Source organism: Xiphias gladius, chromosome 10 (assembly GCF_016859285.1).
Source record: "Xiphias gladius isolate SHS-SW01 ecotype Sanya breed wild chromosome 10, ASM1685928v1, whole genome shotgun sequence".
In the NCBI taxonomy this organism is placed as follows: Eukaryota; Metazoa; Chordata; class Actinopteri; order Istiophoriformes; family Xiphiidae; genus Xiphias; species Xiphias gladius.
Genome location: NC_053409.1, coordinates 21445608 through 21467268, shown reverse-complemented (window position 1 = coordinate 21467268; position 21661 = coordinate 21445608). Strand labels below are relative to the sequence as shown.

The following is a 21661-nucleotide window of genomic DNA, read 5'->3' as shown; positions in this document are numbered from 1 at the left end:
ATTACCTTACATGAGGTAGCTCATGAAACGTGAAACAATATTCTGAATAAAACAGCAATATCAGTCAGTATTTGTCCATTGCCCCTTTATTTATAAGCAAACAATCTCAAAATACTGCACCACTTTTATCTTTGGCAACAAATCAGAGACCCCATTCACCCCCCCTCCTTTTTTTTTTTTTTTTTTTACATTTTATTTAAATTCGAGCCTCACTTTTTTAAGAATTAGCGTCGACTTCAACATGAAATCATAATTTGCAAATCTTTATGCGACCCCTCCAGTCCACGAGCTCGGGAGGATTAATACTGAACAAAGGAGGAGATCAAAGTCTGTATTTAAATACGTTTTAAGAAACTTCATTATGAGCCTGCTGTACGTTGGCCAGCACTGAAATAAGACTGTGAAGAGGAGACCGACTTGATTTTCAGCATCACACTCTCATGCATTACAAAGGCTTATCCAAGATTTGGATATAAAGGAAAGAATAATAAGCATACACGTACTGTAAACAAAATACAGCATACTAGTGGAAAATATATGAAATGTTTGGGACACGTCACACTTTCCCACTTTGCCTACAATCTTTTCATCAGGAATAAATTAGTATTTCCTTAATATATGTTTTAATAGCACTTCACTTCATTCACTACTTAGGTTCTGTTATGTCATAAACTATATTGGATTGTGAGTGGTTTAAAAATGAGATGTCATCCAGTAAAAAAGAAAAGAAAAGGATTATAGTGAGCAGACCTGGGTTAATCTGCCATCTGTTTTGTAATAAATGATAAAGTGCCAGGAAGGCAAAGACTGCACTTCGCTGACTATTGTGCCTTGCAAATTCCATCAAATGCATCAAAGTATTTGAAGGGATTTCAAATACAGTTTGACCTAGGTCTCCTGTACACTGTGTGGTTTTGTAGCTCTGAGATTTAGATCATGCTCGGGGCTGCGCTGTAGAGGATGACGTCTCCGACGACCCGCAGCAGCGTCACTTCCTCCAGCCCACCGACTCTGTGCTCGTACTCCAGCAGGTGAGTGCCGTCCACGGCCACTTTAAACATGTCATCCTCCACGAGGATCTTCAGCTGCAGGGAGAGAAAAACAGCACCGGTCAGGACAAGTCAGCTCATTGTGGGAAACGCAACTAGAGCTGAAACAATTAGTCAGGCAACAGAAAATTAATCTCCATTTAATTTTGATGATCAATTAATAAATTAAGTCCTTTTTTAGGTAAAGATGGCCACAACTTTTGTAGTCCCAGATTCTCAAATGTAAATATTTGCTTGTGTTGTTTTTTTGTTTCCCATGAAATCAAATTAAATTTCTTGGGTTTGGGATTGACTGAAGAAGTCACCTTGGGCTCTGGGAAAATGATCAGCATTTTTTCTTTTTGTTTTGGTCTATTTTATAGACCAAACTGTGAATCTGCTGGTTAATGGATAATGAAAATAATCATTAGATGCTGCCCTAAATGCAACATAATGACAACAAGCTTCAATAGACAGATTGTTTTGGCAAAATTTCAGTTCAAAATACGCAACATTTTTTTTAAATTTATAGCTTTAAAGCTCTGTTAGCTAAGTTTGAAGGGGATCTGGAAGATTAACACCCCTTTCACATCGATATGAATGGGTTAAAGGAGTTTGATGGGTAAAAATACATTCTTTTATCCTGATGCTATATTATGGAACAACCTTCCCTTAAGCCCAAAACTGATCACATCAGTGTGCATTTTCAAAGTGGCCTTGAAAAGATGCTATCTCAGTAATTTGCTACGTTGGTGGCTACAAGAATAACATTTGACCAGTGACCATTTTCAGTGGTGTTAAAATGCAACATTACTGTTTAGGACAAGGATTTACACATGGTCTGGTAGAAATTTATGGTGTTGCACCGATGTGTATTTAAGCAGCTGTGGACCCAGGTGCATAGGAGCAGTGCTGCTGGAACGCACTGGAATGATGCTCCGCCACTTTTTTCCTCCAAGTGAGGAAAAACAGAATATTCGCAGTTCGCGTAATCCAGATGAAATTTACATACATTTTTTTTTAAGCACCTGAAAATCCAATCATCACTGAAGCCTATGTAATGCAAGAGAGCCAATTAAAAAAAACAAAAAACTGAATGGTCAAAGTTGTCGTATCGATATTTAAGTTGTGTAGATTAATTCACGGCATGCACTGAATAACATGCAAGAAAAATTTCCAATTTAAAAGTTGCCGGTAGCCTTTAAACTGCGCAGTGAATTCAATGCTTTTTCTCTAGTCTATACGTAAAGTAGTAAAGATGAAAAGGCAGCAAAATATCCTTTCATTTTTTTGGAACAGCTAAAAAAAAAGTTACTAAAAGTTTACGATGATGTAGCTAAACAATGATACAAACTGTCGGGACTTTGCTGAGACACCACCAATCAGCTGAGGACTCAAAGACCGGGGTAGCAAAGGCAAAACCAGCTGACCTGGATCCCTTCTGGAAGTATTTGTGAACTGTTTGCTCAATCGTGCAAAGTGTTCAGTAATTTTATTTTTCTAAAATTAGTTTAATGAACTGATGAGCACAGATATTTAAGCATCTTAAATAGACCAGCCCTTCACCCTGTGTTCATAGTTTTATAAGTTGAATTTGCTGAATTTCTAGTGAGCATTTGATTCACGTGACAGTGTTTTTCTATTTTAAATAGGCCACTTGTTCGCAGTATTAAGTTATTTTTCTAATTAATTTTATGAGCATTTTATTCTTCATTCATTAAATAAAGTATCACCGACTAGTGCATCAACATCAACATCAATACTACTACTACTACTACTACTACTTACAATAAATTACAAAATAATACATTTAAATATCTATAAACTAATTTTAAGTCTTTATGCCACTGTGCCTCATTCATCACTATTGCCAGAGTCCATCAGTGTCTAACAAAGCCGGATTATGACTCATTTATTTAAAAAAAATCGGATTAATTATTGGCTTCGCAGTCTGCCATGTAATAGTCATTATGACTGAATAACAGGATGTTGAGACAATATGGACGTTATCCTCTAGATGGCAGTATTAACATGTTATATTCATAAATAAATGTGTTGCAACATGATGCCTTAAAGAACTATTCATACAGTCAGTCTAACATTTGATCGTGTGGTCAGTTACAGCTGACTAATGTATTTAAACTTGCCACCGTAAGAAAAGTCGTTACATGACCTTAACTGGGCCGGGTGTTGTGTGTATACTGAGGTATGTACCCATGACTAACAGTCTTCATGTTCACTGTCTTGTGTGACACACAGGGACTTGCAGGGTTAAGAACGCAACTAGCAATCACTATCGAGCTGACTGACGACTGGGAACAAAGTTCCCCTGCTCAAACATTTGCCTGAATTAGTCATTTATCCTATTAGTCATTTAGGATGATTGATAAAAAGGTGTAACTAGTCCCATAATTCTAGTTTAATCTGGGACCTTTGTTGCCTATCACACCCTTAATCTAACCATCAAATAAATAAACAGGCAAAAATATTTAAAAAAAAAACAAAACAAAAAAACAACACACTATAGGAGAGATGTTAAGTCAAGTCTAGTCTGTACACAGCACAATGAAAAAGTGAAAAACACCTGTGTTGATGAACCACTGGTGTGTGAGACACTCACATTGAGAGGCTCAGTTATGAATAACGTATTCAAGCTTTTGAGTTTTCTAATCTTTGCCGCAGTTCCGTGACCGTAACACTTTACCTCAAAACGCCGTCCCTCAACAAATGGGAAGCCTCCTTCCCGCTCCTCCGGCCCCCAACTTCCACCGAGGTTGGAGTTTCTAACAATAGTTTGCTCATAAAATCGAGGATTGAAATGAAAGACGACGTCTTGACCTTTGATGAAGTCGACTTGGAACCTGCAAAAAAATAAAATAATAGTAATATAAATAACTAAATAAAAATGATCATAATGATGTGCGTTAATGATGTGCATTAAACAATGAGGATGTTTGACCAGTGTGAACTGTATGTTGACGATGACAACATTGCCATGATCTGGATTAGGGCTGATGCAGGGTTATTATGAGGTATCAGTTATGTTTCTTCCCCAAACACAAAGCATCACTGAAAGTAGGACTGGAGGCTGAATCTTGTTCATACCTGTCTGCACCAGGTATGGGTTCCCCGACTACTGTGATCAAAAGTCGTGGCATAATTCCAGCATGAAGAGGGAGATCATACGGCACCATCTGCAGGAAATATCTATATTTATTTATGATGTTTTATTTTGAAATGAAGTTGATTTCTGCTTATGTATTTTTTTTTTTTAAATCACTCACTATGTTAATTAAGCAAAACATGGAAAATGCAAATATTGTTTACCCTGCTGATTATATCCCCTTGGGCAAATGCAGAAAGGCTCACAATAGTCTGAACTTGGTAATACACAGCGAAGTGCCTTATGTCATTGAAACAAGTGGGAATCTTTAGTTAAACATTCTTCAAAACTTTGACCCTGCCCACATTCCTACAGTAACACCCCTGTGAGTCATCACCTCTTTCCACTCTTACCCAATTCACAATGAGTAGTTGAGACAATGAAAAAGTAAAATCTGTTTTCAACATTTTTACAGCATCAAGGCATCAACTGTACAGAGGGACTTCAGAGCAAAGTGACAGAAAACAACAAACACCTTTTAATTATAATCATGTACAAAAGTGACAAGTCAATGTGGAAATAATGATAACGTACAAAGTGATTTTAACAGAGAATACAAACGTGTCTTAACATGTTATATGTATTAGTTTTGTGTAAAAGTGTAATTTTAAATCATATTGCATTAAATTAAAACATTACATCCCCCTGGTGGATTAAAGAAAAACTGTAAATGTATACTGTGTATATATTTTCAGTCTTTGGCACTAATCAAACCATATGTTGAGTCTGGAAGTGACGTCCTTGTCCGACTGAAAAGTTGAGTTCATTGCTTTCAATTATATGGTGGATTATATCTGGGCTGAAAGACAAGAATACATTTTTTGATAACTACTTGTGAATAGTTGTTGATTCTACTTTATGTTTTGCTTTGCACCTCAGCAGAGCCAAAGACACAGAGAAAATATTTCCAAATGCAGCCCTGACAGAAAATTCCCCATCCTGCAGCAATTACCCACAAGGCCGGAAACCTTCCTAGAGTAGAGCTGAATATCTAGATAGCAGGTGACCTAATAAAGTGGCTGGCAGTGTTGATGAACTTGACAGCCACAGTGAAAGATTTAAGTACATTTAGCTGGTAGCCGGTTATAATTTCCCATCCCAAATCCCAAAGATTGCCACACCACTGCACACCAGAGCAAAAACACAGCAGCAAGGAAATGCAGCAAGCAAGCATTATAATGTTATTTGTAAGCAGCGTTAGTACTCACCAGCATGCCTCCTGGAGCTGCAGGCCCACCATATGGACCCATAGGCCCAGGGGCGGGACCAAAGTGGCCAGGAGCAGGAGGGAAGCCTCCACCCGCAGGTCCCCATGACCCAGGGGGTATTGGGGGAAAGCCTCCAGCAGGGAATGCAGGGAAAGAGCCGGGGCCAGCTGGTGGGGGGAATCCACCTGGACCACCTGGTCCATACATGCCATTGCCTCCTCCTGGCTGGCCACCTGGGTAAGGCACATTTGGATAAGGCCCAGGGGGAGCTCCAGGGCCAGAAGGAAATGGTCCACCTGGGTATGGAACAGGGCCTCCAGGTAGCTGTCCCGGAGCTCCTTCAGGCGGGTATTGCCCAGGGAACTGCCCAGGGGCTCCAGGGCTGGAGGGGAACTGCCCTGGTGCTCCTGGTGCAGGTGGATATTGTCCCGGTATCCCATGACCAGGGGGGAACCCACCGGGTGCTGAAGGAGGTCCTGGGTATTGCCCTGGTGCTCCAGGACCAGAGGGGAACGGGAACTGCCCTGGCGCTCCCGGGCCTGATGATCCGCCAGCGAAGTCACCCGGAGCAGAGGGCTGGGTGGGAGCTCCGGGGGCTGAACCAGGCCATCCTGGATTTGTAGGAGGTGGAGGATTGCTGGCAGGGGCCGACGGGTTAGTGTTGCCTGTTTTCTTTGCCTGGCCCAGGGTGTCATCTCCTAAAGCATCTGCCAGCTGCAGTAGGGGACAATGGAAAATTGACTCTCTCCGGCCACAGTACTAGATGCCTTTAACCACTGGCTACCAGTAAATAAAAAACATCATAAAATGAGGAACTCACCGAGAAATCTGCCATGATCTACAAGAAAACAAGACACAACTTTCATTAGTTTAACTAAGTGGCTATAACAACCGATTATAACAAGCTGTCAAACACTGGAAGGCATGTCACACAGAGGCTCTGAGTAATGGCAGAGTAAATCTTTCCATCCCCGACTGCTGATCGACAAAATCCATTTGAGCAGAGTCCGAACGGCTTGACTTAACTGGAATATTTTTACGACAAGCTTCACAGAAGCTACGCTGACTTTAGCTGCACATTGACGGGGATTTAGTTCTTAAAATACCTAGTTAACTGGTGTTACACAGTTGGCTACGGACTTAGCTAACAGCAGCTAACTGTAAGTTAACGTTCAGATGGTTAGCTCGTTTGTTTATTTTAGCTTCACGGTGTCAGGGGGGGTGTGGGGGGGTGTAAAGTAAGTAAAAGCTGATATTTCATGCTACCTCGCCAGAAGACGGACTCCTTTCAGGTGATGGTAGCGGGTTACAACGATGATTTATCCAGCTGTGGGAGCCAGTTAGCCAGCTAATTTAGCCTGCCGAGGGGACAGGACTACAAGCTAACGTCAGATCTGATCGCAGACACAACTACAACTCATGAAGAGGAAGGACTGATGACGTATTCTGAAAGGCGCACGCACGCACGCACACAGACACAGAGACACAGACACACACACACACACACACACACACACACACACCGAAACACTAAAACAACAAGTCATATAAAGTACAAAGAAAAGTGAGAGCATGACACAAAACCGTTTTTAGTGGATGGTCTAGATGGGAAGAAATCAGCGAAATTTCATTTTAGTTTCATTTTCACAAATACAATAACAGGTTTCACAAATCTGAAAGCGACTTTCAGACCAAAATTTCTCTTTCGGTGGGAGCAGGGTGTGGGGAGTGGTGGGTTTCTTCTTGTTTGTGCCTAGGTATGTAAGTGTGTATGTACACTGCGTGTTCATCATCCATCATACACTGTTTTATATCCAGATGTGCGCATACGGCGTGTGTGTTTGTATATATGTAAATGTGGGACTAAGTACACACATTCCGATGTATGTATATTATTTTGGCCTAAAGCACATTTATAAAGAGTTTATAAGGCCCAATTAATGGTTTCATCAATGGTTAATACATAATTTACTAATGATTTATAGTTCAGTTATAAGCCATTAATAACAACTTTTGGGTTGCCAGGTAGTGAAAAATCCCCCTCCAGCATGACACTTTGCTTGTCTTTTTAGTTCTTTAATGCATTAAGGAGACATCATCAATGGACTGTTTGACCGCTTACTTTCTGGAAAGGTGCTGCAGGACATCTGGACCAAAGTCAATTTATAAGCCGTTTATCAAAGTTTAGAGCTGCAGACTTGATGGATTGTAGATATTAAAAGATATCAAAGATTTATTAACATTTATAACTGTAGACGATTGACCAATTAGAAATCGAGCCGTGCTGCCTCTACACAAATTGTAATTAATCAAATTACCACAAGCTACCAGTAACTGCCTGACAGTGGGGGACCTAAAACACCTGCTGCTCTTCCCTGTTGGTAATCCAGCCTCGATTCTACGAAAAAGGGGAATGAAATTAAGGGCATTTTGGTACAGTTTTTGATACTGATTACAGCTCTAGCTACCATCGAATATATTAAGGTTATGGGCTCTCAGATATTTTTGTGATTTTTTTTTTTTTTTGGGGGGGCGCTCTAATAACATGAAGAGGAATTTGTATTCTGCAATTGCGCACATACTCACGTTGGAGCTTTTTGATGCTTTTCTGGTATTTTTTTTGGAAAAGTAACTTCTCACAAGACTAGTGGAGCTATTAGAGTAGGGATGATGGCTGGGACATGGCATTCAGGTGATAGTGCCTGTCAGAGGGGGGCCAGCCATGGCAGTTTAGCCTGAGCAGATGCAACGTGGATATTAGGCCCGGTCAAGCCTTGTGTGAGAGTAGGAGTTAAAGGTAAGTTAGATCAGAGCCAGAATGGCGTTGCCTGTCTTGGGGCCCAGTAGATTTGTGATGGCGTGGCTTGATACTGACTTCAGGGCCGTAGGAATGCTCTCCCAACTTTACTGTGTATCGGTAACAGTGACAGACTAAACGCCATAACATTTGACAATTTGACTAAATAATTTAAAAATTAAAAAAAAAAAAAAAAAGGGACTGAGTTGTCGCTATCCAACCAAATTCACAAAAATTAAAATTGAATGGTTAAATTAATTAATAAAAATGTGAAATTTCGCGATATTTATTGATAAAAATACTCAGAAAACTTCACAGTTTGGTGTCAATGGCTGGTCAAATTCACAAGTATTTTTAAAAATAATGTCTAAAGCCCAGGCACAGACGCTTTGTTTTGTAGTCTATTCATTTTTTAGAAAAAAAAAAAAAGAAAAAAAAAAAAGGCTGACATTGACAGGTTTTCCTTTATTTTGGGCATCGTTTTATTCAGTCTCGTTTTCGTCACGCAACTGCAAAAATATTATTGCGCGTATATTTATGAGGCTTTTCGTCGATTTAAAATGTTTTTTTAATGAAGTAATAAGACCTTAGGACCGTAGTAAGGACAGATTTATGACCAACCTTTGACGGAGGGGGGGCGCTTGCCTCGTGTGGGATTGGCCAGACTAGTCACGAGATGATGTGAAGTTAAAAAAAAAAAAAAAAAAAACATTGAAAGCGTCCCTACCATTCAGAGCAGCAGCTGCAGCTTCAGGGAAAATTCAGCCCTACGACAATGGTAAGTGGTTCGGTGTTGCCGCAAAGGCAGCTGTCGGCATTTTCGTCTCTGCTTTGGGGTCGTGTGCTCTTGACTAAATGTTAAGGTTCCGGGAGAGGAAAAAGTAAGGTCGCTGGTTTGGCTAGCGTTTAGCCTGCTAGCTTAGCATCAGTTCCGCCCTCTGCCCACTGTCATCAAGTTAGTCGGAATAGCACTGGTGGTTTTTCCGGTGTTGGATTTCAAAATTAAAGCCCCGCGCTCGAACAGATGCTGATTCGGTGAAAAAGGGGCAAATTAGTGTTTCACAGTCACTTTGGCGGTCGTTTCAGTTGCCAAAACTCTTTACAAAAAAAAAATGTACTCCGAGTTTTTGTCATTATATTCGGTACTTTAGTAGATACATTATACATTAATAGAATATATTATACATGAAGTTTCTCAGAGCGTTATAACACTGTGTATATACACATCATTTCATTTTGATCGTAGACATTTTTATTTTAAAATATCAATTACTGCCGTCAAACAGTTAAAAAAAACAGTCTTAATTGATAATTTCCTCATAATTAGCAAATAGCACTGAGAGTGCAACTTATGCAGAAGCCAATGTCTCAAAGAAAGTAGAGCAAGAACTTAGTTTTGGAAACATACACTTTATTTATGGATCATGCCGTGTAGATACTGGTAAAATGATGATTGGGACTGCACTTTACAGCACTGGTTTGTTTTTTTTCCTGTTCCATTTTGACCAAAAAGTTTGTATTTTATTAAAAAACATACAACATTAGATTTTTCAAATCGTTTATAGGATTAATCATCAGATATAAATATGGTCAGCTACAGTAGGTCTGGAATGCTGGAAAGCATAGATCATTTCAGCAAACCACAATTAATTTACACTACAGTAACAAAAACTAAATATTTTCCAGCATTTTGACTGTAATCGAAGTAAAAGAAATTCCTTTTTTGTTTCCACTACTGCCATAAATATATTCTTGAAGAATTTGAGGAAAAATGCTTGCTTATTTAAAAATAAAGCATTGGAACATGTGCTAATATGAGGTGGATGCATTCTTAGGCCTGAGCCTGTGTTTTGTACTTTGTAAGCACAGCATTTTGTGTTTAAATGGAAGAATTTAGCAGTAGTCAGTTTGACTCTTTGCGTTACGGGTTTTGTAGGGAAAAATTAGTCAGCAACTTACTGGCAAGTGATTAATATTACAGGTCATTTTAAAGTAAAAGTTCCAGCCAAACATTAACTAGTTCCAGCTTTTCCAATGCAACGATTGCCTCGTTTCTGTGTTTTATATTATAGTAATAGAATATCTTTTGGGATTGGGTTTGGACAGACAAGACATTTGAAGATGTCACCTTAGGCAAATGTGATGGGCATTTTTCCTCAATTTGTTTTTTGTGTTTTATGGACAAAATCAAGTGTCAAATAACTGTGAATGAAGATCACAGTGACAGATCAGATACAGATCACGGTGTAAAAAAAAGGTATCGGCTCTGATGCATCTCGTCCGCACGATCGCTACGTCTTTGTCATGTCGCGGGCGTGTTTTGCATGCTCTTATTTTGAAGACCAGACGGGCGGCCTTCCTGCAGTAATTCGGCTGGCGGTGGTGTTCACCACGTCTGGGTCTCGGGGAGCTGCCCTCATGCTAGCTCGCCTCGATCCCGATGAACAAGGGTTCTCCCCCGGGCTTTTGACAGCGTGTCAACACATCCGAACCCCGCACGGCACCGACCGACGTCGGGCCGGTGAGGGCGTCTCGTTTTCACACAACGAGACGCGTTAAACTAAGACAGGCGCAGTTTAAGTTTCCCCCCCAGGAATTTTGACGAGAAGTAAACCTGTGGACACCATCCGGCTTTTGTTGTCATGCCTGTTCCTCATCTCTTTCCTATGCATCCTGTTTTTCGAGAGTCCCAACCACCGTCTCTTTTTAATCTGCAAAGATCCCTCTCTCCCTGGGCTCAGTGAAAATCCCGACTCCCACCAGCCATCTGTTCAGGAAGGTGCAATCAGGGAATTCAGAGACTCCGCAGAGACTCTTGAAGAGTTTATGTCTCTGTGCTGGAGTTATGTAATCCTGTGTTTGTGTGGACGTGACAGGTTCAGACCAATGAAATCTTGTTGAGACTGGTGGCTTTTTTTTTTTTTTTTTGGGCTGGATAAAGCCTGCAGATCAGTTTAGACGCCTGCAGAAAGATAGTTTAAAAGAGGTGAACGCTCAATGTCAAGTTACTGCAACGATAAGCAAGGGCATTAGTCTGCTATCAGAAGTGGGATGGACACAGTGAAGTCAGGGTTTAAAAAGACAAGAAACAGGAAAAAAAGGAAGGGGGGAAGTGACTTACTATAAGACAGGGCTTTAAGATCACGTAAAAATCCATATGTAATACTCACGTTGATTTGAAATATCCTGCATATTCTTGTATTCTTTTAGACTAAATGCCATAAAATGTGACTGTTCGCCCAAATGATTGAAGAATAAAATGGATCTAGTTGTTGCAGTCCAATCAAATCTACAAAAACTATAATGGAACGGTTAAATGATTGAATAAGACCTGGCATTTTGTGATTTTAAAAAAAAGAAAACATTGAGACCATATTGAAACCACTTAAAGCTGCAGACTCTGCAGCTGTTAACCGTACATATAAACCCTCGGCAGGTATACTGTACACTTTTAGCCAGTTATTCATACTGTAATAGTTATTTTTCTGTGTTTCCCAGTTCATTAAGAGTATCTGTTCTCCTTTGCAGACATACACACGTGTTGAGACACGTTGTTTGCTTTACACTCTCGAGTTGTTTTTCTGTGTAAACGTGTGGCCAGACAGGAGGGAATCTGTCCATTTAACATGGATGACAGTAAATCAATCACAACCTTCCAGTCCCCTTTTTCATATCAAACAAAGCCATAACAGGGGTATCATGACTTCCAGCACATTTCTGAGACAGTCTGGTTCACTTTCTTTATAGTGCTAGATAAGCTCTATGTAAAGCTGAATTAGTGCATGGTGAGGAGGGGAGAAAATAATTTAGTGCACGTTGTATAGCTGATATAAAGGATGCGGGCTGCCGGGAAGAAGTGAAGTTAATTCTGTAGATGCGTGGACACACTTTCTGATACAGGTGCGGTTTCGCTGGCAGCTGAAAGGCAGAGGAACAAACACTTTTCGTACTAAATATTACAAACGTTCACCCGTGAATCAGACACATTAGGTTAGTCCGGGTGAACACTATGATCTGTGCGTTTTAAATCAAAAGCTCGAGGCTTTGGTTTGTCAACTCTGTACTTAAAAAAATAAAGAATTGTGCAGTTGGATTTTTTAAAACTCAATAACTTCTGTTGTTTATGAATTTGAAATTTAAGTGACCACATCAGCGTCTTTGCCTACCCCCCCCCCCTTTTTTTTTTTTTTTAAATCAGAGTGAATCACTGGTGGTGTGTGACGTGGATCAAGATCTGGTTAAAAAGCTGAGGGAGTTCCGTTTCCGGAAGGAGACCAATAATGCGGCCATCGTCAGTGAGTACAGGCAACACCTTGTGTGTCATTCAGTTGCCTCTCTTGCACATTTATTGATAATATGTTCCAGGTCAAAAAGTAATCGCGCAGATAGTGCGAGGAGTCACAGGTGAAAGTGGAATCACTGAAATATTAATGTGCCATTATTACAGTACAGGATGTGGATTATTGTTCGTTTTTATTTCTGTGTTACAATGTGAATCTTTGTTTTTGTGGAGTCAAAATCCTTAGCAGTTTGCAGAATTGGGTTGCCTTCCAAAATGTGCCTTCCTTAAGTAAAGCCTAAACCATAAGCCAATACTCGTGGGTTAAATGTATCATTAAAGCCGGCACAGCAAGCAGACTGGTCACCGCCTCCTGCTGTGTGGAACAAAATGGAGGCCGACACGCTGCCTCTTTAAAATTCTGCACCAAATTAACGAACATTTAAATTAATCCCAATTCAGCGATTCGGCGACTGCATCGCGCACTTCTTGCCTTTTCAGAGACAGGTTTTAGTTTCTAATCAAGCTGCTTTGTTTATTGCGGTTTTGAAATCCAGGGGCGAGCTCACTTGTGTCCACAGATGTTCTGCCGCTGGTAGCTGACATTTAAAATGGAGAATTTCACCAAACTCCGGGGTCTTACTGCTCGGATTAAGGCCAGGCTTTACTCAAAAAGAACTAGTGCACAGAATGTGTCGTCTGACCATGTAGGGCAGCAGAAGCGTTTACGTCTGTTTTCAATGGCCACACCTAAAGGCAGGTTAAAAGAGCCGGCCGTCATAGAGAGGGATGAGACAAAGTAATCTCTTAAATATGACTATGCCTGTCGACGACCTTAATGTGCAATTGTTAGCCCTTAAAGGAACAGTTTAACATTTAATTAATTTTATTTACTTTCTTTCCAACAGTTAGATGGGAAGATTGATATATGAGCTAATAAGAGTATTTCCTAAAATGTAACTAACTAACTAACTAACTACTCATTTAAATGAGTTTGTTTAATGCAAAGCTCTTTCATGTTTGGACTTAAAAGTCTTCCTAGTCTGCTCCAGCCAACGGCTGAAATCAGATGTGTTATCAGTGAACACACGCAGTCAGACCTACCTACGTAATGAAAAAAAAAAAAAAAAAACAGGAAAAATAACTTGATATTTGACTAGGATATGTAAGCCAGCCACAGTATACAGATAGAGGAATGCTATCAAATACAGCAGGTGGTGTGACAGCGTAGTGTCGCATCAGCTTGAGCATCAAACTCAAGCTTAAGCTTCATCCTCCACCATCTGTGTCAAAATGTCATTGCTGCTAGATTGGATTATTTTAGGAGTGTGTGTGCATGGCGTAGACTCTGAAGGCAGAGACACCAAGCACATTTGCAATGCAAAATATGAACAAAAATAAAAACTTATTTTTTTCATTCTTTTCCTCTGTATTTTATTCTCTTAAAATTTTGCACTTTTAACTCACTTAACCACTACTAAACTAACGCTAAAGTCTCCACACTGCTGGTGAGTTAAACATTGTTGATTTCTTTTTTTTTTTTTTACCCTTCAGTGAAGATTGATAAAGACAAGCAGCTTGTTATTCTTGACGAAGAGCACGAGGTAAGTTATCTTTCGCTTATTCTCCCTGTCATTATCGTATGATTTACTTACAAATACAAATACGGCCTGTTTCGTCACGTGTGTCTTGTTTTTTTTAGGACATTTCTCCTGACGATCTAAAGGACGAACTGCCTGAGAGACAGCCAAGATATCCTTTGAATGAGTGATCTGTCTTATTTCAGCAGTATTTAAATGATCCCACTGCTCAGTCGGTGACGTTACTGTAGTTAGTAAGTGTTTTGGTGTTCTCACCTTCCTGCAACATGTGGAGTGTATATATATATATTTTAAAATTGTTTTAAGGTGGATTTTTGCAAGAGGAAGATCATTATTATTTGGGGTTATCTACACGTTAGTTTATTCTGTTCCTTCATGTTATATGAATTAAACTTTTCTGTTTTAGTCGTTTTCTTTCTGTGCTACATCTCAGTGAGTCCTGACGTGTCATATGTGAACTGTCCTTAGCACCAGAAACATTTATCGTCTACAGTTACAAGTACCAGCATGATGATGGACGTGTGTCTTATCCCCTCTGCTTCATCTTCTCCAGTCCAGTGGGTAAGAACATCTCTGGAATTACTTTTAATTATAGACTTAGAGCAGCAAATTAAAAACTATAATTGGTGCGTGAAATGCACTTTTACTGCTCTAATCACCAAGTAAAGCTTCTATAAATGTCAGTTTATTCGTGTTTGGCAGGTTGCAGGCCAGAGCAGCAGATGATGTACGCAGGAAGTAAAAACAAACTGGTGCAAACTGTTGAACTGACCAAGGTTAGTGAACTGCGTGTGTGTTGCTCACACTGATGAACTTATCTATTGCTAAGATGTAATAAAGTAGTACTGGGGTGTAATTAATGTGCTTTGTAATATTTGCCACATAAGTGCTCGAAATCTAATTAAATGTCACAAAGTTGCATATTTTTTAAAAATAATGTAACACAAGTGACATTATTGTATTATCTGAGGTAATTAATGTAGTGATCTAATATACAATGGCTTCAGGCGCCTTGACTCTTTTTCGAACTTTACTGTGTTGTACATTTAATTGTAAATGGATAAAAAGACATTTTTTGCCCATCACGCTACACTCAACAATTCATAATGACAGAGTGAAATCATGTTTTAGAAATTTTGGCAAAGCTATTAAAATTAAAAGCATGAAACGTCTAACTGACAAAAGTATTCAGACCCTTACTTTGGTACGTTGTAGAAGCCCCAATAACAGCCTCAAGTCTTCTTGGTTAAGTCTCTACAAGCTTTACACACCTGGATTTGGGCAGTTTATCCTGTTCTTCCTGGCAGATCCTCTCAAGCCCCCGTCAGACTGGATGGGCAACGTCTGTTAACTGCCAACTTCAGGTCTCTCCACAGAGACGTCAGATGACGTTTGCCAGATGTCGCGTTTCGAGTTCTGCCCAAAGATTTTAGTTTTTGTCTCATTAGACCAGAGAATCTTTTTCCTCGTGAGTCCTTTAAATGCTGTTTGGCAAACTCCAAGCAGGCTGTCATATGACTTTCACTCAAAGTAACTTCCGTCTAGCCGCTCTATCGTAAAAGGCTTGATTGATGAGTGCTGCTGAGATTTTCAGCCTCTTCCAGCAGATTCTCCCATCTCTCCAGAGGACGTCTGAAGCTCTGTCAGAGTGACTGTTGGGTTCTTGGTCACCTCCCTGACCACGGCCCTTCTTACCCTGTTACTCAATTTGGCTGGACGGCAAACTCTAGGAAGGAGTCCTGGTGGTTCCAAGCTTCTTCTCTTTCACAATTATTGAGGCCACTGTGCTCCTGGGAACACTCAGAGCTTTAGAAATGGTTTAATATCCTTGGCCTGATCTATGCCTGGACACAATTTTATCGCAGAGGTCTACAGAGAGTTCCTTGGTTTTAATGGCTTGGTTTTTGTCCTGAATTGCAGTGTGACTTGTGGGACCTTTTACATACACAGGTGTGTGCCCTTCTAAACTGTGTCCAATCAGTTCAGTTTGTCACAGGTGGACTCGAGTCAAGGTCTAGACACGTCTCAAGGATCATCAAAGAAAACAGGATGCACCTGACCACAATCTTGAGTGCAAAAAAAAAAGGGTCTGGATACTTTTTTGAAATAAAAGAATTCAGTTTTTGATTTTAATAAGTTTGCAAAAATGTCTAAAAACGTGTTTTCACTTTGTCATTATGGGTTATAGAGTGTAGAGTGATGGGCAAAAATGGCAATTTTATCCATTTAAAATTAAATCTACAACACAATAATGTGTGCAAAAGGTAAAGGTCTGAATACTTTCTGAAGCCTCTGTGATTTATGCCATTTTAATCCATTCAGCTCAGTATTTTATTACATTATCTAACACATATTGCATTATCAGTGGCCGCCATGCTTCTTCCATATTGTAGTTTATTAGTTACTTTATTTATATGTGCAGGTATCGGAAGACAAAAACTGTAATACATTAAAGGATTAAAAAGGATTGTGCTTGTGAGATTAAAAAAAGCCCAAATGGGCCCAATTGCAATTCGTTAAATAAAGGTAAGATAAACTGAGGTGAAGAGTTAACAAACATTTGAGATGAACCAAACCACTGATTTAATTGATAATACCTTAGATAACAAACTGAATTGATACATTTCCAACACAGTTTTTCATCAAGTAAAACACAACACGTTCAAAGAAAACAGTAAATCCCACTCTTTGCTCTTTTTTATGTTTTTCCAGGTGTTTGAGATCAGAAACACAGAGGACCTAACAGAGGAATGGCTTAGAGAGAAACTCGGGTTCTTCCGCTAGAGTCTTCCCCTCATCCAGAGGTCTGGGATGAGAGGAGGATCCAGATTGCACAACTTGTGTCATTGCTGGGGGAGAACACACCGCAGTTCATGTTTCCCTCCTCTTTGTACCAGTCCTGATTTAAGTTGTGTTTGCAAACACTTTCTGTTCTCAGTTTTAGGCCTCTTTGGTGAAGTTTACAGTATATTACAATTCAGAGTTTGACAGAAGGTTCAGACAACCACAGGCGTTTGGATACTTTTCTGTGACTGTCAACATCTGTGGCACTAGCTAAACCTCACCCATCTGGCAGCCTAAAACTGAAAATCCTATTTGACGCAGGTCTGCTTTTGTCTCCCGTACAATCTCTCCATGTGGCAGTTGTGTGTCTGTACTGAAGTAACACTCCCGTAGCTCTTGAAGTGAACTGAAGTTGACAGTACTCATCCGCCCTTCCTAAGCATGTTCATTCAGGAGAATTCAAAGGCATTTTAACGACAGTTTCTGTTTTCTTAAGTAGTTTACACTAAGCGTTTTTTTGCAACTCTGAACCTCCCGAGTTTCACCTCTTTATGTTTAATAATTTTTCATAATTTGAGGGAGTCTTACTTTTGTTTTAGTTTTTTTGTTTCTGGTGTAACTAGGGTTATGTAGGCATATACTTAATAGCATTCATTTCCTTTTTTTGTGAAAAAACAAAAAAATTCCTGCCAGAACATGCGAACAATCACAGCTAAAATTCAGTGAACAACTACGAGTTCTGGTTTGGTCAGTTTCTCCTTCAGTATTCATTTAAGGGCATTTAAATTATAATTTAAGTAGAAAGCTCTAATCGTTCCAGTCTGCAAAAGACAATAACACAACAACCCCTTGACAAGAGGCCTCCTAAGACTTACAGTATGTATGATATGTTGTACCTTCTCCTGTGCACATGAACAAGCTGACAGAGACCCTGAAGTGGTGCTTATCACGCTGCAGAGTTACCATTGTGAGTCTGTCATCAGATCACACGTGTTCTTCTCTTTTGAGAGGAGAAGCGGCGTGGATCATGGGTAGAACTGTGTTCCGCCTTTGCCCTGCATATTTGTTACACTGATACCACACTCCAGGAAACAATATTTCCACTGAAACATTCCAGACTGAACAACTTATACAAGAAAAACCTTTGTATAGTGACCATGACAGTCGCACAAGGCAGCGTTACCTGCCGTCTTTTTAATCTACCGGGCTACTCTGTATTAGTGGGTTTCTGTGTCTTTTTAGGGAGATTGCTAGCTACTATTGTGCATTATAGCTGTTATTAGTGTTTATGAATGTTGTGCTTAATTCTGATGTAAAGCCACTTCGATTCATTAGTGGTGGTCACAGCTTTGAGAGTGACGGACGTGACTTCTCCATACGCCAGTTGTGCTTAAAATTTAGACTTGCTAGGTAAAGGACAGCATCTGCGCAATTTACATTTTCCATACAGAACAGGGTTTGACCAATATAGATTTCCGAAGGCCGATATTGATATTTGTGAATTGAGTGTGCCAGCAGCTCATAACTTGTGCCAATGTCTAATATCTTAAAAGAAGTCCGTAAGTACTTATACAATTACGCTTTTTTGTTGCATATGACCTGTATTCTTTCATACAGGGTTTGTAATTAAACTGGATGGAGGTTAAAATGCCAAATTCTAGCTTTTAGCACATTTCATATTCAGTGTATTAAGAGTACACAGTAAAAACAACAAAGAAAGTGTCACTTTCCACACGCTTATGGACTTTATTGTATATTTTTTTGGCTATTTTCAGAGCGCAAAAATGATAATTCCTCCTTGTTTCCTGTTGAAAACCCTCTAAAACTGCATGTAAATCAGCGCAGCGCACTAAAACACTAAATCAAATCTACTAACGCTTTAAGGATTAGCAGCTCTTAACGGCAGAGTGACCAACCCCAGATAGTTAAAAGCAACATAAAATGGACTAAAAATCTGCAAAGAACATTGTATTGTAGGTTCTGCTTAATGGTTTTACGTGACCAGTGAGAGAGAAACCTCCATTATAAAGGTCGCGCATGACTCAAGAAGCAGATTTCTGAGTCTTAGTAAGAGCTTAATATCAGCTCAGTATATTGGTCTGACCCTAATAAAGAATAGTGGGCACAAATGAATTTCACACATTCCCTCATCAGTGTCGTCTCTTATTGAGAAACTTCTACTTTGGAAACAGATAAGGGAGGGTTGTGGCGGATTTAAAGCCCCAAGGCAGGAAATCACGACATAATGTATGATGTCTTATTGCTAAGTTTACCATACCAATGCCTTGGCTGATTTTTTTTTTTTTTTTTTTTTAGGGTCATATTTTATCTTTGTTAAAAACCATGAGGCTAAAATTAAAACATGACATAAATATGTTCTGTGAGAAAAATAGATGGTGATTGAAAAAGCTTTTGTTGGTTGGGGATTTTTTTCTGACACTTTTTTTTTTTTTTTTTCATAAGCTTTCTGATCTTTAAAGTCCAAGAGACATCATCATCTTTCTGTCAAAGTATAATCCTGGTTATATTAAATAATAGAAACAGTTTCTTTTTCTAAAGCTCTGACTCAAAGGCATATACGCACAATCACAGCATTTCATGTAAATCATGATGTCAAATGTTATCAATATTCATTTATGATCTACATATCAGGCAAGGTTAAATCCAACAGGTACAATGGGATATAACTGTAATCACTTGTTTTGCTGTCTACTAATAACATCGAAGCTCAGATTTACACTATCAGCTTGATATTGTGCTGCTGTAGCAACACAACCCCTACGTGGGTAATTATTATGTTCGTAATGGTTTCTGTTCTTACTGGAGCTGAAGTTGTACGCTTTCCTCTATGGGTATGGGAAATTTTACGTCCCTGAATTGCTAAACCCTTTTACATTTTCAAAAATGCACAGTCAGCCCGAAATCAAGTGTCTTGTTGACTTGAATTATAAGGATTGTTTTGACAAAAGCAATACAAGCTAACTCTGGAACAGTCTTTGTATTTCACTTGAAATTTGTGCAATGGACTGGTTTCAATGTGAATACATAAAAACATCACCTCTAAAATGTGGAGAGCTACTTCATAAGAAGTGCATGCTGAAATGTATGCCTGAACAGTTTTTATAAGTCTGACAGAAGCTTCCTAAAGACATATTCAAGAATTTTCCGGTTTTGTTGCATGCATTCTTTCAAAACACACGAGGATTAATCTTAAATTATGAAGTCAATTTGATGTGAGCGAAAAAGTTGCATCTCAAACATCTGGTCTCAGCTGCGTTCTTACTCTTATATAAGATATTTACCTACAGACAACCTTCTTCTTTATTATATTTTCATGGAACTGGGATGTAAGAGGCTGTACATTGGTCATGCATCAAAAGCAATTTTCCCAGTTCAAGGTCTGTTGAAAAATATTGTTCCCTTTGGTTTTGAGCCATGCATCTGGTTATGTCCTGTGGATCTAATAGCTTTCCCTACTATGTGGTGAGCCTGTTCTATATTTGGCCTCTTTAGTCTTTTTCTGTAACCTGCAAATGTGTTGTTCAGCTTTTGGTGTCCTCTCTGAATAAATGCATACTCTTCTATTTTCTTTCCTTTTTAATAAAAACACCTGAAACATGTATCACGATCAGCCGCCTCAAGGCATCAGTGAAAGTTGAGATATTTGTATTTTCCCATACTTTATAAATTGTCTATTGTCCTATTGTCCAAATAAAATGACAGCAACGTTTACCTCTCTGTTTTCAGGTGACTGCTTTTTTTCAAACTGACGTATATGGTTGTATGATGAGCATATGTGTTTGTCATACTTGGTCCAACATTGGCCAGAAGACAACTCTGTAAACCTTTGCAGTTAGATGCTGCACTGAAATGGAGAGACCGAGCTGTAGTGCAGCAAAAGGAGCACCATTTTTCATGATAAATAATTAACAGAATAAATGCTGTATGGGTAAAGAAGTTACCCTGTATTCAGTATGTTCAGTTGGTTAATGTACAGTACTGTGCAAAAGTTTAAGGCATCCTAGATGTTCAGATTCTTATCCATCACGCAGTACCATCAGGGAGGCGTTTGATTGGTCCCAAATCCATCTCTGCAACATGAAAAGCTGCCCAAACATAGAGCCAGAGCCAAAAAACCAATCTTTAGAGACAAGAAGAACAAGGAGTCCTGCAGCAGATGGTTTGGCCCCCCCGCAGAGCCCTGATATCTACATCATCAGTCTGGGATCACATGAAGAGACAGAAGACGCTGAGACAGACTAAATCCACGGAGGGACTGTGGAGTTCTACAAGATGCTTGGAACAACCTACCTGCTTCCTATCTTGAAAAACTGTATGCAGGTATAGCTCGGAGAATTAGGGCTGTTTTAAAGGCAATGAGGGGTCACATCAAATATTTATTTGATTTAGGATTTTTTCTGTTTCCTGCACTTTGTATGAAGTTAATTGATAAAAGACATTTACTATCTTATCAATTTTCTGAAAACTTTTAGTGCCTAAAACTTTTGCACAGCACTGAATATAATGGGATGTCGTAGTACTTGTATATTAAAAAGTAATATGTTTAATTTGTAAGTACGGTACATGTTTTGGTAATAAAGGGACAACACATTATACTGTTTTTTTTTTGTATAATGTTAGTACCTTTAAAAGGGAAGCTTCAATGTGCTTAAGCGTAAAAATGACTTAGCCTAAAACAGTAAAACAAGCAAAGTGTTAATTATGGACGATATAGGAAATTGAGCAATTGAATTTTGGGAGCCGGCATTGATGAAGACTCAAACACTGAAGGACGAAAATA

At 39.3% G+C, this 21661-nt stretch overlaps 2 protein-coding genes across 3 annotated transcripts; one reads left to right on the top strand and one right to left on the bottom strand.

Moving 5' to 3' along the window:
* Nucleotides 1-168: 168 nt before the first annotated feature.
* On the bottom strand, nucleotides 169-6843 carry lgals3a (lectin, galactoside binding soluble 3a). 2 transcript variants are annotated; one of them, XM_040136867.1, is made up of 6 exons: nucleotides 6666-6843; nucleotides 6220-6237; nucleotides 5400-6113; nucleotides 4134-4222; nucleotides 3733-3889; nucleotides 169-1085 (listed from the first exon to the last, which is right to left on the bottom strand). In XM_040136867.1, exons 2-6 carry the CDS (start codon nucleotides 6232-6234, stop codon nucleotides 930-932), a joined length of 1131 nt encoding a protein of 376 aa, XP_039992801.1. In that variant the 5' UTR covers nucleotides 6235-6237; nucleotides 6666-6843; the 3' UTR covers nucleotides 169-929. The 2 variants fall into 2 exon arrangements, with proteins under 2 accessions (XP_039992801.1, XP_039992802.1); XM_040136868.1 differs by lacking the exons at nucleotides 169-1085; nucleotides 3733-3889; nucleotides 4134-4222 and adding an exon at nucleotides 4647-4990 and having other exon boundaries at nucleotides 6666-6838.
* Nucleotides 6844-8911: 2068 nt separating this feature from the next.
* On the top strand, nucleotides 8912-20444 carry gmfb (glia maturation factor, beta). Its single transcript, XM_040136869.1, has 7 exons — nucleotides 8912-8974; nucleotides 12395-12491; nucleotides 14030-14079; nucleotides 14178-14227; nucleotides 14555-14637; nucleotides 14779-14852; nucleotides 16789-20444. The coding sequence occupies exons 1-7, from the start codon at nucleotides 8972-8974 to the stop codon at nucleotides 16858-16860; spliced, it is 429 nt and encodes a 142-aa protein (XP_039992803.1). The 5' UTR covers nucleotides 8912-8971; the 3' UTR covers nucleotides 16861-20444.
* Nucleotides 20445-21661: the final 1217 nt, after the last annotated feature.

Excerpts from the sequence above, each read along its gene's own strand:
- gmfb (XM_040136869.1), top strand. Across the intron at positions 14,080-14,177 it reads TTCTTGACGAAGAGCACGAG|GACATTTCTCCTGACGATCT; the intron begins GTAAGTTATCTT and ends TGTTTTTTTTAG. Across the intron at positions 14,228-14,554 it reads CTGCCTGAGAGACAGCCAAG|ATTTATCGTCTACAGTTACA; the intron begins ATATCCTTTGAA and ends AGCACCAGAAAC.
- lgals3a (XM_040136867.1), bottom strand. Across the intron at positions 4,223-5,399 it reads CAGCTCCAGGAGGCATGCTG|ATGGTGCCGTATGATCTCCC; the intron begins GTGAGTACTAAC and ends TATTTCCTGCAG. Across the intron at positions 3,890-4,133 it reads CCCATACCTGGTGCAGACAG|GTTCCAAGTCGACTTCATCA; the intron begins GTATGAACAAGA and ends ATTTTTTTGCAG.